Genomic DNA, 20,783 nt, shown 5'->3' with positions numbered 1-20,783 from the left:
CAGGCCCTGTGCTGACCCTGGTCCCCTCAAGTGGCCACAGAAGAAACGACCCCCAGGGAGCCCAACCCACAGCACCCCGAAGAGCCCATCTGCCTGGCACTCACAGAGCCTCCCGGAGCCCGCTGGCCACTCAAACCCCCTTCCTGCTGGGAGGTGCTGCCCTCTGTGCACCTCACTCCCATGACAAATGACCCCTTGTCACCCAGAGGAATCTGGCCTTCACCTTGGGGTCCTGAGCCCAGCCAGTACCCACTCGTGAGAGTGACACTGGGGGCTGAGAAGGGCAGGCTGAGGCCACCGGGCAGAGGGTGAAGTGGAGCCCAGAGGCACCGGGAGGGGCGGGGCCGGATTCCAGGCCCGCTAAGGGGCTCAGACTTGACCCTCCACACCAGGATACCGCTGAGCACTGTTAGGCAGGGGACACGAGCAGATCAGCACCTAAGGCAGGTGACAGAAGGTGGTCAGGGAGGGGCCAAAAGGGCCCAGGGCGCGGGCACAGGCCTCGGAGCTGGGAGAAGACGTCCAACCAGGAGGAATGAGGCCCTGGGAGTGTGCGGAGGGCAGGTGGTGCCCGTGGGCGCCTGAGGCCACCATGTGCAGGAGGGACTCAAGGGACCAGCACGGGCAGGGCAGGCAGGCTCCTGAGAGCATCTGAGCAGCCCCGCCCACCAGGCCCCCCCCAGGGCCACCCCGACACGGGCAGCGGCACCCGGGCTCAGCCACTGTGAAGACTGCACCAGCACCCCTCGCCGGCCATGCGGGGTCCTGGGAGCCCAGGAAGGTTGTGTGCTGCCATGAGCTGTGTGCCCCCACCCCCGCTGCCCTAAGGACAGACAGGCGCGGAGAGTGAGGCCCTGGGCAGATGAAGAGGACACACTGCAGAGCCTGAACTCCTGAGAGAAGGCACATTGGGGTGCCGGGGGGTTGGGCAGGGGCCTTAGGGTGGTTCCTCCGGGGGACTCGGGGCAACAGACTGGCGGGACCTGCCCGGAATCCAGGTGGGCGCACCCCCACTTCAGCTGGAGGCAGCCCGGGAGGAGCCCTGCAGTCCCAACCACAGGCACCCGCCTCCATGCCTGGCATGTCCAGCACCCATGTCCACATGTCCGGATGCCCTGCTGAGCCAGCCTCCAGGAAGGCACTGGAAACACGCAGGGGTGCCCAGACCCCAAGGGTCCCGCCCTGTGGGGCCCAGGCGTGAGGGATTCGCTCCAACTCAGATCAGCAGCTGCTTCTTTTTAATCCAAGAGCTGAAGGGTCAAACTTTTCTCTCAAAGCCACAAGTGGGGCCCAACCCCTGGGGCAGCTCAGCACTTCCCTGAAGGCCACTCATAAGTTGGGGGCTCATGCTTGGCACTGTCTTACCTGGTCAAAAGCTTAAAATAAAAAAACGAAAGCAGCGTTTCTGACAGCAGGACAGCGTGCTGACGTAATGAACACAGCAGGACACAAAACCGATGATGTGGGGAGGGCAGAGGCTGCCTGGTGGCAGGATGTTCCTGGCACTTTTTTAAAGTATATTTGAAAAAACAAACTATCCATAAGAATGGGTGTTAACTTCTTGCAATGGAAGGAAAAAAATTTAAAAAAAACCTGTGGGAAACGGTCAGAGCCTGTCAGCCGCATGACAACACTGCAGGGTGGCTGACACGTCACCAGGCACCTGGGCAGGTGTGCAGAGAAGCAGCCCTCAGCCACAGCCAGTTCCAGCAGCCTGCCAAGGTCCTCTGGAGCACAGGTCCTGAGGGGCAGAGGTCGTGGACCCTGACCCTGCCACTGGTGCCCAGGCCCCGCCCACCTACCTGCCATACTCGCAGCCTCCTCTGACAGAAGGCCTCAGTCTATGGCCAGGTCACTTCCCTGGGAAGAGCCAGGCCCTGTCCCCTCCCAGGCTGACCCATTCCACCCAGCTGGTCAGCTGGCACAAAGCCACAGCCATGCCTTCACCCCGCCCACACATCCTGGCAGGGCCTTGAAACAGCCCATCAGGTGAAATGCAGGACATCCAGATAACTACAGATTTCTGCAAAGAATTTTCTAGCGTAAGTATGTCCCATGCATTATTTGGGACATACTTATGCTAAGAAATTATTTATCTGAAATCCAAATTTAGCTGGTATCCTGTACTGTGCTTGCAGAATCGGGCACCTTTGGAAAAGGCTCTGTTCTTAGGGTTCTGAGTGGAGACAATGGGAGTCTCTTCCCAGACTGTCTCTGCAGTGTCCTCCAGGCTACAATCCACTCAGGGACCAAAGGGCCCATCTTCCAGATGGCCCCTCCCCAAGAAAGCAGCACCTGGGAACAGGATGCTGACCTGCCAACACTGCACCCACTGTGACACCAGCCCTGCCAGGACCCAGGGGGTGGCACCTCAGGGTCCCCGCCCAGAAACCAAAACCAAGGCTAAATGCAGTTTCTTCCACATTTAGGGTCTTCCCAGGGACTGACAAGTTCAAAGTGGAGCCTGTGGTCACACTTGCGGAGCGCCACTTGAAACTGGGAGGAGATCCCACAGCACCCTCAGAGGGGCACACGCAGACTCAAGGCCAGCCAGGCCTCCCCAGGAGCCCCTGCAGGTCAGAGAGCCCTGTCCACACCTCAGGGAAACTGAGGCAAGGGAAGACCCCCCCAAGTCGGGGTCCAGGGGCCCAGAGCCTGGGAAGGGCCAATCCCAACAAGCAAGCACAGTGGAGGCCCCACAAGGCAGAGGCGGGCAGAGGTGCCTGGGCAGGGCCAAAGGCACAGTGGCTGCAGCCCCCACCCTGCCTCTCCCTCAGCCGCCTTCATTTATTCTGCACTCAGGGCCAGACGGGATGGGAGGGTAAGACCATGCCTGCAAGAGGGGAATCCAGCTGGTCACCTCAAGGGGGCAGCAGGTGGGCTTCAGGTCACAGGGACTTGTTCCCATCAGCAGGTGCCATGGGGGCCTCACAGAAGGTAGGAGGGGGTCTGTGCGGCACAAAGGTGGTCCAGGAGGGTGCAAGGGGGGACAGCATCGAGAGGGGTGGGTGCAGGAGCCCTGAGCCACAGCAGCTGGGGGTTGTGCAGAGGGGCTGGGGGGTGGAGAAAGGTAAGTGGTCCCCTGGGGGTCCAGGGCAGCAGTGATGGGGCCTTCCCTAGGGTGTGGTGACACTCCTGCCTCCCCAAGGTGGGAGATAAACAGGCTCCTCCCTCACAGGGCCCCTGCACCCTGCCTGCTCCCTGTTTCCCCAAGGGCCTGCTGCTAAGTGGGAGGCAGGCCCCCATTCCAGAGACCACCTCTGAGCCTGAGAGGGCAGAGGAGGGTCGGACTGCAGGCAGGTGCCTTGATGACCCACTGCACAGACGGGGTCCTGGTCACAAAACAGGCCTGGCTGGATGGAGATGTGTCCCAGACACCCAGGGGTCAGCCGGCCAGTAAGGGGGCAGACTGGGGACAGCGGTGACTTGGAGAGCGGGGCAAAGGTGGGCAAGTGAGCGTCTGACCGTCTCAGAAAGGGTGAACATCGATGAAATGGGGGGCTGCAAGGGTTCCTCACCTCCCTGTGGAGAAGCCACCTGAGGACCAGCTCAGAATTCCATGGAAATCCAGAGGCAGAGTCCCTGAGGCTCCTCCCCACAAAGTGGGGCAAGGCCCAAAGGTAGGGGGTCCCTGGGGCCCAAGCAGGAGGAAGCCCCCAGGGCCCCGGCCTGCTCAGCACAGTTCCCACCAGGGCAGAAGAAGGGCAGGGGGTCACTGGCCTCTCCCCAACCCTTGCAAAGCACCTCCCTGCTGGCCTGGGGCACAGGAGGCAGTGAAAAGTTTGGGGGTGCTTTGGAAGCATCCTGCTGAGGATCCCGAGGGATCCTGCAAGGGAAGCCTCCAAACACACACACACCTCTCAGGTGCCCCTGGACCCTGGGGAAAACGTGGCCCAGGCCTGGGGCTTCCCATCCCCACAGGGGCCTACGGCCCCCAGCATTCCAGCCGGCCCTGCAGGCCCAAGACTCCTGCTCCTGGGAGAGCAGACAAGCACCTCGCAAGACCACGTGCTCCAGCTCCGGGAGGGGGCTGGCCAGGCCCCAGGCCCAGCCCTGGCTGCCAGGCCCGAAAGGATGCTTCGGCCTCTCCCCCGGGCCCCCAGGTCACGCAGGCGCCCCAACAGGTGGGCAGAGCCCCGCTCCCCAGGGCCCAACTCCGCCACCCCCACTGTCCGCAGTCGGGGCAGGGGTGGAAGTGGAGGCGCAGGCTGCTCGAAAGGTGGGGGAGGGGAGCAGGGGTGCGGGCGTCGTGGGCCGATGGGGCTGCGCGGCCGGGCTGCGCCGGCGGGGTGGGGGAGGGGAGGGACATTGGGGCCAGGACCGGGTGCGGCGGGGCGGGGATGGGGCCCCGCGGCGGTTTGGGAAGCGCGGCCTGGAGGGCGGGGGACGGGGGCCCGGGGGACGGGGACGGGTCGGGGCGGCGCGCAGGGGATGGGGGCCCGGGGCCCGGCGACGGCCTTACCTCCGACCCTGTACATGTTGGCGGCCATGTCCGGCGGCGGCGGGGCCGCGGGCTGCGCGGGCGGCGGGCGGCCTGGAAAATGGAGGCGCGGGCGGGCGGGCGGGGGCGCGACGGGCGGGCGGGCGGTTTAAAGGGGCCGCTGCCGCCGCCGCCGCCGCCGAGGCCGCGCAGGGACCGAGGCCGCGGCGGGCGGGAGAGGAAGAGGAGGAGCGGCGCGAGCGGGGGAGGGGCCTCGGCGCCGGCGCCGTTACAGCCGCTCGCGCCCTCCCGTGGGTCCTCCCCGCGGCCCCCCAGTGGGTCCTTCCCCAAGTTCTCAGGCGGCGTCTCCCTATTCTCCCCCCCCACGCCTGTGTTTCCTCCCCAGCCCCTGGTGGGGCTCCCTGTTCTCCCCACACCGCGGGCCCTCCCTGGAGCCCCCAGGTGGGTCCCCCCAGTTCTCCCCTCGTGGATCCTCCCATTGCTCTTCCCCAGAGGCGTCCTCCTACAACCCGCTAGGGTGCCCCTTATGTGTGGGTCCTTCTGGCATCCTCAGCGCCCCTTCCCGGGGTGGGTCCTCCCCACTCCCCATCCCTGGGTCCACATCTTCAGCGTCCCTTCCCACAGTAATCCACCACACCCTCCACGCCCTCTGGAACCCTTCCAGGGGCCTCCCGCCCCCTCTCTCCCACAAGCCTTCCCCCCCATTACCCCCAGCCCCGGTGGGGCCTTTCCAAGTCCTCCACTGCCCTGAAGCCCAGCAGCCATGCCCTGGCCTCGCGATCGGACCCATACCTCCCTTCAAGGCTGCTGTCTCCACTCACCGTGGGTCTCTGGCCTTGCCCGTCACAGCCCATTCCCCCAGCCATGCTCACATGTGGGGGTGCCCCCACCCCACTTCCAAGTGAGCCAGTTCCTGAGCTGGCATGGCCTCCCTGGCCTGTGGTCTGATGAAAAGGCTGCAGGAGGGCAGCACCTATGCCCAGAGGACGCCCTGTGGAAGACACATCTGAGGCTGGGGTTCCGGCAGGCCTCACTGACCCAGACTCAGTGGGTCGGGATGGCAGGAGGTGCCATGCCCAGAAGACAGGGGGGCTGGAAGGGCTTCCTGTGTGCAGTGAGGCACCTGGCTCTCCTTCCCACACCAGTTGGGATCTGGAAGTCTGTGTGCTTCTTGCTTCACGTCCAACGACAGTGGAGAGTCTGGTCCATGCAGTGCCCGCAAAACCAGGGTCCTTACGCCCCCAGGGGGGAGAGCACGAAGCAGAGGGGATGGCGTCCCAGCCATAGTGTGCAGACAGGGTTGACAGCACTGCTGGGGGGTGAGGAAAATGGGGTGTCGGGGGCTCCAGGGGTCTGGTTTGAGCAACACCAGAGTTATCTGTTTACTCACATGGGGCAGGTCTGTGGCGGGGGCGGGGGGGCATGTCCAGTTTGTGGGACATGGAGGGGCTCTTTCACGGAGTGGAGCTCAGGATGCCACGTGGTGGAGGAGACCCCTCCCATAGACAGGTCCTTACAGGGGACTGTCGAGGTGGGCAGGAGCCCAGAGCGTGTGCTGGGATAAAAGAAAGCCAGGCAGGGGTCCCAGGAGAGCAGTGGACTACGTGCCACATGGTGCCACCACCGGCCACCATCTCTCAGGAACTTAGCTGGGAAGGGCAGTGAGGGGGTGGGACCACAGTTGTGATTGATGGGGGAGGAGCTTAGATATAGGACACAGGGGTGATACTAGGATTTGATATTCCAAGGGGAGGAGAGGCGGTGGGGTGCTTCCCCTCCCTTCCACAGGCCTCTGTCCTCCCTTTCTGGCCTTCGACTCCTCTGGAAAGCAAAGCTGCAGCGTAAAATCTTCCACCAACACCTCACAAAGTGACCCAGGAGTCAGGACAACCAGAAGGTGACCAGGCAGCCATCATGCACGAGAGCTTCTGCCTCCCTCCCAGAAACTGGAGACCTCAACCTGAGAGCAGATGCCATGGGCACCCAGCCTACTGTTTCCCTCTATCCAGTGGGGGTGAAGGGAGGAAGGGCTGCCTGAGAGTGGACAGTAAAGCTTCTGAGGTCAATCGGTGTCTGAGGGAAGACACCAGAATTCCAAGTCTCCCCTGAGGTGACATGTGCCTGTCACAAAGCAGAGTGACATTTAATAGTGTCTCGGGACACCGCAGCCCAGCTCCTCCAGCTGGCTCCCACTCTTGACTGACAAAGTGGCTGCATGTAGGGCTGAGGCCATAAACCAGTTCCACCAAGTCAACACATCTGATACGTTGCAAAAAAGACGAATTCCTCTGTTTGGTAGCAGAGCAAACAGACTGTCAGAGCAGGCGTGATGTGAGGAAGGTCTGAGCACATCCGTGAGTCAACACCAGCAGAACAAGGGGGAGTGAGGGGCAGGCCGACGGGGCAGGGACACAGCACTGGAAGCAGGAGCTGGGCTCAGGAGAAGCCCGAGAACTGGAGACATGGCAGCAGGGCCAGAGCAGAGGCCCCCTGTGGAGGGGCAGGATGGCAGGTCCCTAATACAGCAGAGGCTGGATGAGCAATTAAAGCGATTCACTCAGCACCAACTTCAGGCCACACTGTTTCACCTGGGAGACTCCCTCTTGGGGGCGCAAAGTCTAGGGGAGGAGGGAAGGTAACGAATGGTGTGATGACGTCACATGCTTTCAGACAAAGTGACCATGGCAAAGGGCAGTTTGTTTACCGGTCAGGACACTGGTGAAGGAGGAGCCCTTAGGGCCCAACGGAATCCTATACGAGAAGTTCACGCCACAGTCTAGGAAAGCCCCCAGCACGTCCCACCCAAGGCCCGACTACCAGTCACTGACCCTCAGGACGGAGATAACAGAGAGAGGGCATAGCAGACCAGGACGTAAAGTCAGGCCAGCCCTGGTCTCCAGCAGTGCCCAAAGTATGAACAGGAGCCTGGGGCAGGAAAGCGGAACCTAACCCTTCCCCAGCCAAATCCCCCAGGGAGCAGGAAGGCCCCAGGAAAACATTTTTAAACCTGGAAGAAACCAAGAAATAAAATTCTTTGAAAATGTGAAAGCTACCATACATCCACCCACTGAGGACATGATGAAGTCAGTACGGACTCAGGGCCGAGTGGTGCAGGGGACCATGGGGAGTTGCGGGCAGGAAGGACGCAGTCACAGGACACAGGAAGCAGGAGAGCCAGCTCTGGCTAACGGAAGCATGCTGCCTCAAACCAAGTGACACCCGTCCCATCATGGTTTTTGTAATTTCTAAAAATAATCTTAGGAGCATCTTTGAAACTTGGGGTAAAGAAACATTCACCTCATTTCATCGACCATGTTTTCCCTTAATGCTTTAACTTAAAAGAGTAGCTCTGCACGTTCCGTGTGTCACGTGACCTCTCATGCTTGCCTGGGCCTTTACAACTACCTGCGTAAACTTGATCAAACATTGACAGCAATATCTCGGTGATGAAATCGTGGGCAACACTTTTTTTTTTTTTTAAAGATTTTATTGGGGAAGGGGAACAGGACTTTATTGGGGAGCAGTGTGTACTTCCAGGCCTTTCTTCCAAGTCAAGTTGTTGTCCTTTCAATCAATTGTGGAGGGTGCCGTTCAGCTTCAAGTTGTTGTTCTTTCAGTCTTAGTTGTGGAGGGTGCAGCTCAGCTCCAGGTCCAGTTGCCGTTGCTAGTTGCAGGGGGCACAGCCCACCATCCCTTGCGGGAGTCGAACCCGCAACCTTGTGGTTGAGAGAACCGTTCCAACCAAGTGAGCCATCCAGGAGCTCAGCGGCAGCTCAGCTCAAGGTGCCATGTTCAATCTTAGTTGCAGGGGGCACTGCTCACCATCCCTTGTAGGACTCGAGGAATCGAACTGGCAACCTTGTGGTTGAGAGCCCATTGGCCCATGTGGGAATAGAACCAGCAGCCTTCAGAGTTAGGAGCACGGAGCTCTAACCGCCTGAGCCACCAGGCTGGCCCCTGTGGGCAACACTTTTTAAATTTTATTGTTGGCTTGTGGAATAGTGAGTGCCCTCGCAAAGCCAATGAAGTCCTTTTTCTCGATGGGGGCAGTGGCTGTCCACTGGCCCTCAGAGCACAAGCTACACCTCCCAGGTGCCCCACTGGTCCTGAGGGCTGGGCTGAGGGGGCTCCCCTTTCTGCTTGGCGTGTCTAGAGCAGCCTCAGACCCTGCTCCATACCGGCCTCACAGGCACAGATGGGTGCCAGGGCATGATGGGGACCACATGGCCAGCCCGGAGCCTGCACCCGAGAAACTGTCCTCCCTCCAATTCGGGGTGTCCCCATGAGTCCTGGGGAGGTGCACTGCTCTTCCTACAGCTGGGGAGAGACATACCTGGTCAGGAATCTGAAGTGAAGGAACAGTCTAGAGTGGATATGGAGATAGCACTGCAGTACTCGCTGTCAGAGGTGGCTGGGGGTGACATCCTAACCACGCTGATTCTGCCTGCCCTGCCTGCTGGGTGGACCCTACTCTCACCCGGGCTCCCGGGCCGCCTCACACCCTCCTCGGGGGACACTGCTGACATCAGGGGCCCGCTCATTCTTGGTTGTGGGGACCGTCCTGTTCTCTGTGGTATGGTGAGTAGCACACCTGGCCTCTATTCACGTGGTGCCGGAGCCCCTGTGGAAAGCAGAGTGCTTCCCCAAAGGTGCACGTCTGTGACTGCACTGGGTTACATGGTAAGGGGCAGTGCAGGTCGCTAACCAGGCGACCCGAAAGGGACCCGGGGTTATTTATGTGGTGGGCCCGACAATCACAGGGTCCCTAATGGGAGAGGAGGCAGAACAGAGACAGGATGTGATGATGGAAAGGGTCACAGATGCTACGTTGTGACTTAGAAGATGGAGGAGAGGCCATGAGCCAAAGGGTGTGGGCGCTTCTAGAAGCTGGAAAGGCGAGAAACGACTGTCCCCTGGAGCCCCCAGGAAAGAAGGCAGCCCTGCCCACACCCTCACCGTAACTCAGTGAGACCTGTTTTGGACTGCCCAGAACTCACAGTTCATGTATTGAAGACACTGAGTCTGTGGTGACCTGTTAGGGCAGCAACACCTCGTGTGACAACAGAGCCATCTCCAGGCACTGTCCCCGGTCCCCGCACCGTGCTCTGCTGGAGAGGGCCGCAGGCTCCGTGCCAGTCCGTGCCAGTCCCCACGGGGAGACGGCGCTCATTCCTGAGAGTCAGGCTGGTCCTGTGGCCGCCCCCCGCCCCCATGGGAGGCGGCCCAGGAGGCTCCCAGCCTCGGGCCTCGGGACTGTGGTGGGGGTTCTGGGGCCACCTGACAGCTGGTCCCGGTGGGGGGACCTCGTGGAGGGCAGAGCACTGGCCATCCCAGAATCTTGGCCGGGTGAGCCAGCGAAGCCCTGGACCTCGAGTGACTAACGAGCCCATGAGGCCAGTCAGTAAGAGGCCTCCACAGCACCTGTCACCTGCCCTAACTGCTGACTGAGCAGGGGAGGGCCATCCTGCCCAGCAGGCAGCCTGCCCTTGACACCCACCCCACTTCCTCATTGGGGGCTACAAAGCCCTGCCTGAATCTCCCCCCCCCCCGCCCCTTAGGACATCTCCCCTAGTCCCACCCATCGCCCCCGTCTCTGGCCCTCCACCCACTCTAGGGATCCTGAGAAATGCACAGACCTGGAACAAAATTACTTTCAGGGCCCCCCAGAGAGAGTGGGGGCACCTAGCTTCCTGAGCCCTGCAGTCAGGCAGGGCGGGAGTGGGGGCATGGGGGAGGCAGGGGGTGCAGCATCTGAGCAGTGGGCTCTGGGAGGAGCGGGCTGGGCAGTGCTGCCCGTTTGCTGGTGCCAGCACAGGCCTGACGCCTGCCCTAGCCCCAGTCCTGCGGCTCGTGAGCTCCTGCTGCCCAGAGCGCCCTGTACCCAGCTGCCTACACCGAAGCCCCATCAGCCCAACAGTCAGTCACCAAGGCCTGCCCTGCTGCTGTCCTCGCACCCACGAGGGCTGGGAGCCTGCAAGCACCCCCTTCCTCCCCTGCCACTTCCCATCCCCCTCCATCTTGGTCTCCCCAAAAATGCAGTCCTGCCTCATCACCCCTCGAAAGCATAGCAGGCGCAGGGTCAGCTCCTCACAGCGACCCCAGACTTCCGCCATGCTGCCTCTGGGCTGTCCAGTCCACTCACATGCAGAGGTGGGGAGGCTCGCCTGCTCCAGGAGGCCTTCCCGTATTTAGCGGCTCCTTGACCCCGCAGCCCCTGGCTGCTCCCCATCACAGTGTCAACTTGGGTTACGTGTGGGCTCCTGGAGGCAGGGCCCAATGCTGACCGGCACCCCAGGGCTGGGCAGGCACCAGTACCTGAGGTCTCAGGATATCAAAGCCCCACCTTCCTAAGGGCTGCTGGTCCCACTGTCTCACCAAGCCATTCAAGCAGGCACCTGATTCCTTGAGGGGGCCTGGCCCCCCAGCGTAGACCCCTTGAGCCCAGGCCCGCAAAGGAGCTGGTCATAAACCAGGCCCTCCAAGGCCGCCCACAGCTGCTGGCTTCTGACGTGTGGGCAGCCTCTCATGGCACAGCCCCCCCCCCTCCTCCAGGCCCCACCAGGTGGCCTCTTGTAGGCTGGGCTGGGGCAAGGCATCCCTCCTGGAGGTGGCCTCCAGGGCCTCAGGGGTACGTGTTCTGGGAAGAGACAGCCAGACAGTGCTCTTGGGCCAGTTTTCTCATTTGCGGGCTGGTCATGGCCCTGGGTGGGATGTGAAAATGGCCTAAAGTGTCCCTCCGGCCAGCCGCCTCCCCCAGAACCCTCCAGGAAAGGTGCTGGAGACAGACACCAGCTGAGTGGGCTCTCAGGAGGGCGGCCAACTCGAAACCTGGGCCTCCAAAGTCGAGTTCTGCCAGAAAGGCACGCTCTGGGCCAGGAAGGCGTGGAAGTCGTGGGTGGACTCGAAGGACCTCCGCGGGTGGGGGATGAGTACGTCCTTGTCCACGTCCTGGGACACCAGCTGTGCCACGATCTGCGCGACGTCCTGCGGGAGACGGCAGGGTTAGGGGCGGGGCCGGGGCGGGGCTCGGAAGAGACAGGCCCCGCGAACCGCGTCGCCCTCCCAGCAGCGCACCAGGCAGTGGGCGGAGCGCCCCGCGGCGCCGCGCCTCCCCCAGACGCCCAGCGTGGCCCGCCGCCGGCGCTCTTCGATGCTGAGGCTCCAGTGTCGGCTGGGGCGCCTGCTTCTCTGCGGTGGCTCGCACACCTGCGGGGAAAGGACAGCGGTTCAGCCGGCCACGACCGGGGGGGGGGGGGGGGGGGGTCCCTCCACCCGCCGATCCTCTGCACCCTCCCCGGGTGGATGCCGAGCCCCCTCCCCCCCATCCAGCTCAGGCTCCCAGGACGGCGGCCAGGGCCCCGCAGCCCCTGGTCCTGCGGCTTCCGCGGCTTTGCACAGTGGTCTGCGCCTGCACGCCTTCCCAGCACCTGCCCGCCTCTGTGCGCACAGGTCGGCCCCAGACGTGGAGTGTACAGCGGAGGCCACGGCCGCCCAGCTCATGCCCTGAAGGGGCACCTGAGCCTGCCGCGCACACTCTGGGGAGGCCGGGAGAACCGCGGCCAGACTGTTGTGCGCTTCAAGAAAGGCGGAGCCCAACAGTCAACCTTTCCTCCTCAAGTCCACCTAAAATGACCACAAAGAAATGAAGAAATAACACTCAGGAATCCACAACGCTCAAGAAACGGGGGGTGCTACCAACTGGGAAAGGCCAGAAGCAGGCCACACACACTCTTGCAGGGCCCCGCTGGCAGAATTTCCCAGAACTAGGCTGTCTGTGAAAGACCCTGGGGGAGCCCCTCCCAGACTGCCTAGCCGGGGCCCATCCTGCTACCTCCCTGGGGGAAGACGGGTGCCATGGGGGGGTTGCCATGCTAAAAATAAGGGCTAAGACAAACTCAAAGTGAAGTCCCCCTTCCTCAACAAATTAAAAAAAGAATTACTATATGATCCAACAACCCCACTTCTGGATATACACCCAAAGAATTGAAAGCAGGTCTCAAAGAGCTAACTGTACATCCACGCGCACAGCAGCACCATTCACAATAGCCAAAAGGTAGAAACCACCCAGTGTCCACCACAGATGAGTGGGTAAACGAATGGGGTCCAGCCACACACTGGGACGTCACCCAGCCTTAAAGAGGACGGACTCTGACACCTGCGATGGCACACGTGGACCTGAGGACACTATATAAAGGGAAATAAGGCAGACACAGAGGGACAAATGCTGTGTTATCCACTTACACAAGGTCCCGCAAGGATTCAGGTCCACAGAGGCAGGAAGCAGATGGTGGGGCCGGGGCCGGGGGAGGAGGGGCTGGGCAGTGAGTGTTTAATGGGGACAGAGGTTCAGATTTGCAGGATGAGAACGTTCTGGAGATGTGTTTCAGAACAATGTGAATAGACTTAACACTACTGAACTGTACACTTAAAAATGGTTAGGATGACAAGTAAAAAGTGGACATTTGAACAGACACACAGAGAATGAAGACGATGTGAGGAGTGAGGACACGGCGAAGACAGCCGTCTACAAGCCACGGACAGAGGCCTGGAACAGAGCCTCCCCACAGGCCTCAGAGGTCAGAGGACAGAGAGCTGTGACCTGGAGCTGTGACCTCCCAGGTACGATGTGTCCATGGGAGGGCCACTCAGAAAACAGGAGCCCTTGAGATGAAAAGTGTGACATCAGAGTGACAGTTTCCATAAAGGCCTGGCACAGTGTTCTTTGGCCCGGTTCCCCACTCCCCGTGGAGGTGGCTTCACAGTCGTGTCTGAGGGCCATCGGCTGGCTCTAACTCCAGGCCTCAGGGAAGGGCAGCGGCAAAGCCCACTGTGAGTGGCACAGCTGCCATGGTGCGGCTCCTCCCCACCCGGTCGGAGCCCCAGGCTCCACTCACAAGTCCCGGTGCACGTCGGGTGGGGCGTTCAATCCTCCCACGACGCCCGCCTTTCGCCTGGGCCGTTTGCTCCACCTACTGAGTTACTGGTGTCAGTACTCGTGCTTTGTCTCGCCTGTTTTATGGGTCTTTCTCTGCCCTCTCTTCTTTCCTCTAGACCAATCAGGCATCATGTGCTTCCCGCTGTTCCCGCCACTGGTTCGGAAGTGGTTCTCTTGGGTGTCATCATGGTGTATGTGCAAACTCATCAAAGTCTGAAGCTGACCATGTCTCCATCACCTTCTCACCCAGCACAGGAGTTTAGGACACTTGCCTTGCTCACAGGGCGGCTCCTGACACCTGTGCCGTGCTGGGTGTGCATGCCCTAGGATTCCTGTGTGTGCGTGCGACATCTGCATACGGCCGCACTCGCCTGCGTTAGTCTCCATCTTTCCACACACGGCCTTCTTTGTGGCCCTCCTTCCATCTGCAGTCACTTTCCTGCTGTATGAGGTCTGTTCTCAGAATGGGGTGAGGGTCAGCTGGGGGCAAATTCTTTCTCCCACTTGTCATTTTATTTACTTATTTTGCCCTTTTCTTGAAAGGTATTTTCGCTGGACATGAACCCGCAGAGTGACAGTTTTCTCCTCACACCCCATCAAGCTTCCAGGTTGTCCATGGCAGTCTGACTCTTCCTACTTTGAAGGGTGTGCGTCTATCCTCTGATTGCTTCTGAGATCTCTGTCTCTGGCGTCCTGCAGTTTCGCTACGATGGTTCCCAGTACGGATGCCCTTTATTTCTCCTGCGGGGAATTGGGCCGGCCCGTGACTGCGCCTCACTCACTGAGCTGGCCAGTGTCGCTTCCCACATTTACGCCCTGGACTTCCATCGCACATTAGCTAGGACGACCAGTGTAGCCAATAGGGTGTTGCAGAAATGAGGGGTGTGACTTCCACAGCTGTCACAAGACACTGCAGCCTCCTCATTGCTCTGTGTTGGAGCACTCGCCGGGGGGAAGCAGCCGCCAGCCACCGTGACTGAGGACACTCAAGGCCCGTGGAGAGGCCCAGGCGGTGGAGAGCTGAAGGCCTCCTGCCCACGTCTGGCACTGACTGCCCAGCCATGTGAGTGGCAGGTCCCCAGCCATCCCCAGCCAAGCTTCGGACGACTGTAGCTCTGCCTGACATCTGACAGTGCCCTTGAGGGGCCCCGCCACCCAGTCTGCAGCTGCCAAGTCTCTTGCTGCAGACACGGGACAGATGTATTCATTAGCGCTTTCAGCTGCTAGACTCGGGGGCTTCTGTTGGCAGCATATGCTGCCAGGAACACTGTGTACATTCAGGATACGATTTCCAGGATCCACAGAAAGGTTATTAAAAATTGGGATTGCACGGAATTAGTTATTTGGGAAATCTGGCAGATTTCGGTCAGTCTTCCCATCCAATAATAGGTCGGGCTTCATCCTGTCCTGTGTTCCCTCCCACCCCTTCGTGTTCTCCGTACAGGCGGCAGCCAAGCCCAGACTTACTCAGAAGACGTGGTCCTGTTCTGAGTGTAAATGGCCCTTTTTGCTGGTCCGTTTCTGGTTGGTTACTTTTATGCTGAAGATGATTGTGTTGAATGGCGGCCATATATCCAACCTTCCTATTCTATTAGTGGTGTGTTTTTATTGGCTTCCGTGGATTTTCTAGGCAGACAGTGTATTAGCTGCAAATAGTGACCATTTCGTCTTCTCTTTTCAGGTGTTTATAGCTCACTTCATTTTCCTGACTCCTGCGGAGGCTGTCTCATCGTCATGGCAACGCACTGCTGCCCAAGTCTGCAAGGAACACTCCTGCTGGCCCACTCCAGGCCCACGACAGCCCCCTTTCTCGGGGTACAGAAATGTCCATCCCTTCTGACCTTATGAATAGTCAACAGGTTTTCAGTTCTGTTTTGTTTTTAAGGAACGAAACTGAAGTTTATGAACATTATTTTCAACATCTACTGAGATAATCGTGGGGTCTTCCTCCTTTTGATAATGTAGAGCATTTTATTAATTCCCAAACTCCTTCTTCCTCACATACAATTTTCTTGTATTTATATACAACTTCATTTATTCAGTACATTCACTGAGCACCTATTGTGTGCTAGGCACCCTCCCAGGTCCTGGGAAAGCAGTGAAGCAGACAGAGCCCTTGCTCTCCTGGAGGCGGGCAGGGTACCCTGACACCGCCGTGCTGTCCTGGAGGATGGAGGCACCCTGACACTGGGGAGCTGTCCTGGAGGATGGGGGCACCTCAACACCGCCAGGCTGTCCTGGAGGATGGGGGCACCCTGACACCACGGGGCTGTCCTGGAGGATGGGGCACCCCAACACCACCGGGCTGTCCTGGAGGCGGGCAGGGCACCCCGACACCGCCATGCTGTCCTGGAGGATGGGGGCACCCCGACACCGCCGGGCTGTGTTGGAGGATGGGGGCATTCCGACACCGCTGGGCTGTCCTGGAGGATGGGGCACCCCGACACCGCCGGGCTGTGTTGGAGGATGGGAGCACCCCGACACCGCGGGGCTGTCCTGGAGGATGGGGCACCCCGACACCACCGGGCTGTGTTGGAGGATGGGGGCACCCCGACACCGCGGGGCTGACCTGGAGGATGGGAGCACCCCGACACCGCGGGGCTGTCCTGGAGGATGGGGGCACCCCGACACCGCCAGGCTGTCCTGGAGGCGGGCAGGGCACCCTGACACCACCGTGCTGTTCATTGTTTTTGCTGCTGCTGCTGTTTGCACTCCTCATGGTGCTCCTGCCAGTGACATCGGGACATCGGGTTTCCTTCTTTTTCCCTTTTCCGTCCTCCTCTTCCCAGCACGGGTGTCTAGGTGATGCCAGTTCTGGGCAGTTTAAGCCTCACTGAAGGAGATGAGTAATTTCTCCATTGCTTGGGAGGGCCCACCCATAAGTTCTTCCTTCAGGGAAGGTCTGGGGCCACTTCAGAGTTTCCTTTGCTGTTATTGATCTCTCTGGGTCCTTCCTTCCTTCCCTCCTTTCTTTTTTGTACCAGCCCCCTGCACCTGTCGCAGGCCCTGGGCCAGGCGCCTCTCGGTGGCATCTACAGGACGAGGCCTTCCAGCCGTCTGTGACCTCAGTCACCGCGGGGCTGGCCACCTGCTTCCCAGCCTCACCCTGTTGCTCCAGCCTCTCCAGGCCTCTCCAACGCCTTGCTTGCCACGTTCAGGGTTCTAGGAGGGACAAGGTGTGTGTTATTCATGGGGTCCCTGAAATCCAGTCATGGTCGACATCTGAGGGCTCAGTGAGTCACTCCTGTTGGGAATTGTGCTCCTCGGATCAGTTATGTCTTTTTTCTTACTTATTTCATCCCTGTTTTCTTCTCGGAAAGCTGCATTACACGCACTGGAACTGTGAGTTTGGTCATTTCTCAGGAGATGGCTATACCTCTATGTCCTAGGTGCTCCCAAACTCCACTGTGAGGTGCCCCCAGTCCCCAGGCGTTGCACGCAGCCCATGGCCAGCCGGTCCCTGCAGGCAGACAAGGGAGGGCTGTGCCCACCATGGGGCCCTGGGCTCCAGACCTGCCCGTAGAAGGGCTGTCCCATCCCAACCTGACCGTAGGCACGCGTTCAGTTTACTATTAAACAATGCCCACATGGAAAAATGCAAAGGAAAGCATTTAGAAACTCAAGAAAGCACTAGTCTAATGAACAATGCCACGCTTGCTTCAGACTTCCCCCAGGAACACAGTGTGACATGGGCTCTCATTGCCCAGGGTTCCTTCATCCACCTGTGAGCCGCGTGCCATAGGACGCCGCGTCCCAGTCCGCGTGGCCTTCGACTCTGAGCTGGTCTAGCCAGGCAGGTGCACAGTGCCGCAGGCACAGAATGGCCTTCCGTGGGCTCCTCACTGAGCACAGTCTTGGGACATGTCCGCATGGATCCTCGAGGGGCTGACTCATTTGTTGTCATTGCTGTACTACTGTCACCCCGACAGATGGGACACTGGGCTGTTTTCTGCCCACGTGCAGGCTCTTCTGGGATAGCCAGGCACACGCCCACCCGCAGGAGCACTGGCTCTGTCCCCACACCTTTGTCAACATTTATACCCTCCGCCTTTCGTATTTTTGTCAAACAATTGCATTTCTTTCCCAGACACATGCCTCCTACTTCCTTCATGGCCAGCTTGGGCTCACTCTCCGTGGAAGGCCCATGCGTTCTGGGACCATCTGTCTCTTTCTCAGGTGCATGTGCCATGTCCTACATGCTGTCTAAGTGGCTGGCGTCTTGTCTCTGGGCCTCGCTCCTGTGTCTGTCGGGGGCTAGGTGTGGGGACAAGAAGGCGCTCATGTCCCTCTGTTTTCAGCACAACCTGCTGAATCACTTGTCAGGGTGTCCAGTCCAGTGGCCCAGACGGGCCCGGGCCACCTTGCTCAGTCTGTCCTGCCCACCCGGGGCCTGGTGGGCACACGTGCTTTGCTTTCACACTGCCCGCCATTCACGTGTGTCCTCGGTTAACTCCTCAGGGCCAGACACACGCACTCACCCTTCCCCACCAGACTAGACCCCACTCTTACTGAAAATGCCACTAATGGGTCTTGGAGAAGTTCGTTTGCTTCACCCTATTTGTTCCCCGTGGGCAGCTGTATGTCATTAAATGACATCCATTCCTTCTTTTCTTTTTATGCTTTTTGTACTGTGATAAAATACTAAAATTTATCACTTCAACCATTTTTAAGTGTAAAGCTCACTGCCATTAAGTACATTCACATCGGGATGCAACCCTCACCACCATCTTTCTCCAGAACTTTCTTATCGTCTCGATCAGAACCTCTGTCACCATTAAACACTCACTGCTCATCCCCCATCCCAGCCCTGGCCCCACCATCCACTTCCTGTCTCTGGACCTGACTTCTCCAGGGACCTCATGTAAGTGGAATCACACAGGATTTGTCCTTCTGTGACTGGCTTATTTCACTTTACCAGTATACAGTGTCCTCAAGGTCCCATGCATGTCGTAGCAGGTGTCAGGACCTCCTTCTTTTTAAGGCTGAGTGACGTCCCACTGTGTGCTGACCACACTCAGCATTGATGAACACTGGGCCGCGTGCACCTTCCGGATGCAGTGAGTGATGCTGTGTGAACACACACGTGCAAGTCCCTGCTTGTAGCTCTTTCTGTTCTTTCAAATAAATGCGCAGATCACTGAGTCAGTCGTATGGTAATTCTGCTTAATTTTCTGAGGAACCTCCGTACTGTTACCACGGTGACTGGACCATTTTACACCCCACCAGCAGTGCACAGGGTTACGATTTCTCCATTTCCTCGCCAAGACTTGTTCGTTTTGTATTTAATTATGTCTTGTGTCAATGTCCAGATTTTCAGTTTGGTTCTGCTGTTCATGAATCATGTGCAAGGACCGTGTTGCTTTGGTAACTGAAGCTTTGAGATATGAAGTCATACATGTTAGGACTGAAACTAGTCTGGTGTTTCCATTTGACCAGTTTGCCATACTGAAAAAGAGAGGTTTATTAGGTTGGTGCAAAAGTAATCGCGGCTTAAAAGGTTAAAAATAATTGCAAAAACCGCGATTACTTTTGCACCAACCCAATAGCATTTTTGTCATTGATGACACTGAATTGGGAAGCGTGCGGGGAGAAGCCTCTGTGCTGCTGAGTCTTCCCAGTGTTAAGGCTATGTCGGTAATGCTTTGGGGTATGGGAACGGAGCAACTGCTCACCAATGGGGGCAGCGGGGAGGACAGAGAGGTGCCTCCAGTTTGGGGCTGTCACAAGTGGAGTCTCTAGGAATGTTTTGGTCACGACTTGCGGAGACAGGTGCTTCTGCTGACTGCCTGCCGACGCTGTCCTGTCCCCACTGTGTGGGCAGGCAGCTTCCCCTGACTGGGCTCCCTGCACTTGGGGCCGCCGTCTCAACCCCTGGTGGGGGTGCCCCTCTCGCTGGCCTCACATGGCCTTACCCAGGTGCCCAGCAAAGGCAGGAAGACGGCTCACAGTTATGGCATGCAGGAGGGGAGCGAGCCCACTCTAGTGCCCACTCAGGGAAGAGAGCCGTCCTCAGGCACCATTCAGCCCTGTCCATTCACGCACATCCTCCCAGCCCACCTCCAGAGCCAGTTCCTGGGGTTCCCGGAGGGGAGCGATGGGGTGGCCGAGGCCAGGCTCTTCAGCTTACCCAGTCCTGAGTCTGCAGTGTCTGCTGACTGCTGCTCTGGACACCCGGCTGGCCCCAGACTGCAGTCGGGCTGGGCAAGGGAGCGGGCAGCCTGTGCTCTGTGGCCAGCTGTGGTCCTGGCTTTTCCCTCTGGGAGTCCTTAAGCAGATGCCTCGTGCTCTCCATCTCCAGCCAGCTCCTGCTTGTCTGCACCTCTGGGCTCTAGAAGGACCCCAAGGCCACTCGTGTTCTCTGAGCCCCTCTGGCAGATGGAGGCAGTGTCAGGCCCTGGAGGCTCACCTCTGCCACTGGCCAGACAGTGCTGGGGGAGCCTCAGGCCAGTGAGACTCAACGCTGGACTCCAGTGGGTGACCTGGGGCCCCGGGCTCCCGTTGCCACTTTTCTTCACACGGACCCTCCGGGCTGGAGCAGCCGCAGCTCCCCACCTCCCACAGGGACAACACCTCTCCGGGCCCCGCCCTGGCTCCACTCCAGGCAGGTGCCCTCCGCCGAGTACCGCGCTTTCTCAGGACCCGGGTGGCCCGTGCACCGAAGGCGCGGAACCACGACTGCGCAAAACGACCACCAGAGAGATGAAGGGTCGCCGGCACCCCTGTGACCTCACCTCCAAGCTCCGGGACGCACCCCAAGGCCCAAGCGGGCTTGAGGCCGCCCCTCTCCACTGCAGGGGAGGCCGCTGACCAGGTGGGGAAGTGGGGGGGTCAGAGGACACACGGGGAGGGTGAGGAGGACACCACTGCGGGTACCCGGGTCAGTGGGGGGGTACACTGGGGTACGGAGGTGGGAGAGGAGGGGGTACAACGGGGTAAGAGGCGGCGGGGGGCGGGCCTACTGCGGTGGGCGGGTCAAAGAGTAGGGGTGGGGCCCACAGAGGTTCTCGAAGGCCTGATGGGGCGGAGCCGAGCCCAACTTCCGCTCCGACCCCCCCCCCCCGCGCCGGTCCCGCTTCCGGCCGCGTTGCGCCTGCGCCCTGGCGCCTGCCAGCGGGCGGCCTCCTCGCGGCCGCTCCAGGACGCTGTCCTCGCGCTTCTCCGAGGGACTCGGGTCTCAGACTCCTCACTCGTCCGTGTCCCGAGACCCGGGACCCCGGGTGGTCTCCAAGGCGCAGCTCGGAGCTTTGGGTTCTTCTGCCGGAGCCGCCCTAGGCCCCGCACCTGCGGGCCCCCAACTCCCGGCCGTTCGGCCTCACAGCCTCCCCCCACCCCCGGCACCTGCGACTCGGCGGAGTCCGCGGCGGGAGGATGGAGAGTCAGGGAGGGGGCTGTGGCCGCCGACAGGAA

At 59.9% G+C, this 20,783-nt stretch overlaps 2 protein-coding genes and 1 long non-coding RNA gene across 11 annotated transcripts in view; 1 reads left to right on the top strand and 2 right to left on the bottom strand.

The window, feature by feature from the left end:
* The window catches only part of MTA1 (metastasis associated 1), a 34,091-nt gene extending 29,443 nt beyond the window's left edge, over window positions 1-4,648 (bottom strand). For 2 of the 5 annotated variants that reach the window (XM_074326758.2, XM_074326759.2), the window contains exon 1: window positions 4,463-4,612. In XM_074326758.2, coding sequence (XP_074182859.2) covers window positions 4,463-4,490 — 28 coding nt within the window. In that variant the 5' untranslated portion in view covers window positions 4,491-4,612. Of the gene's footprint in view, window positions 1-4,462 lie in introns of all 5 variants that reach the window. The other 3 variants (XR_012494478.2, XM_074326761.2, XM_074326760.2) reach the window with 3 other exon arrangements.
* Window positions 1,567-16,343, top strand: LOC109455615 (uncharacterized). 3 transcript variants are annotated; one of them, XR_012494479.2, is made up of 5 exons: window positions 1,567-4,124; window positions 12,912-13,060; window positions 13,493-13,827; window positions 13,920-14,684; window positions 15,058-16,343. It is a non-coding gene; the product is annotated as an uncharacterized LOC109455615 (long non-coding RNA). The 3 variants fall into 3 exon arrangements; XR_002138681.3 differs by lacking the exon at window positions 1,567-4,124 and having other exon boundaries at window positions 12,409-13,060; window positions 13,920-14,439; XR_016020959.1 differs by lacking the exon at window positions 1,567-4,124 and having other exon boundaries at window positions 12,409-13,060.
* Window positions 7,889-20,355, bottom strand: TEX22 (testis expressed 22). 3 transcript variants are annotated; one of them, XM_019747291.3, is made up of 4 exons: window positions 19,783-20,355; window positions 19,504-19,704; window positions 11,516-11,647; window positions 7,889-11,425 (listed from the first exon to the last, which is right to left on the bottom strand). In XM_019747291.3, the coding sequence occupies exons 2-4, from the start codon at window positions 19,666-19,668 to the stop codon at window positions 11,246-11,248; spliced, it is 477 nt and encodes a 158-aa protein (XP_019602850.2). In that variant the 5' UTR covers window positions 19,669-19,704; window positions 19,783-20,355; the 3' UTR covers window positions 7,889-11,245. The 3 variants fall into 3 exon arrangements, with proteins under 3 accessions (XP_019602850.2, XP_019602852.2, XP_019602851.2); XM_019747293.3 differs by having other exon boundaries at window positions 7,890-11,425; window positions 19,504-19,744; window positions 20,108-20,355; XM_019747292.3 differs by having other exon boundaries at window positions 7,890-11,425; window positions 20,108-20,355.
* Window positions 20,356-20,783: the final 428 nt, after the last annotated feature.

This window comes from Rhinolophus sinicus, chromosome 3 (genome assembly GCF_057876585.1).
Source record: "Rhinolophus sinicus isolate RSI-liver-muscle chromosome 3, RSI-T2T, whole genome shotgun sequence".
Taxonomy (NCBI): Eukaryota; Metazoa; Chordata; class Mammalia; order Chiroptera; family Rhinolophidae; genus Rhinolophus; species Rhinolophus sinicus.
This window is presented reverse-complemented; position numbering and strand designations above follow the sequence as displayed.

Excerpts from the sequence above, each read along its gene's own strand:
- TEX22 (XM_019747291.3), bottom strand. The coding sequence starts at position 19,668 with ATGGAGAGCACGAGGCATCTGCTTAAGGACTCCCAGAGGGAAAAGCCA. Across the intron at positions 11,648-19,503 it reads CACTGCAGACTCAGGACTGG|GTGTGCGAGCCACCGCAGAG; the intron begins GTAAGCTGAAGA and ends CTTTCCCCGCAG. Across the intron at positions 11,426-11,515 it reads GGCGCTCCGCCCACTGCCTG|GACGTCGCGCAGATCGTGGC; the intron begins GTGCGCTGCTGG and ends CGTCTCCCGCAG.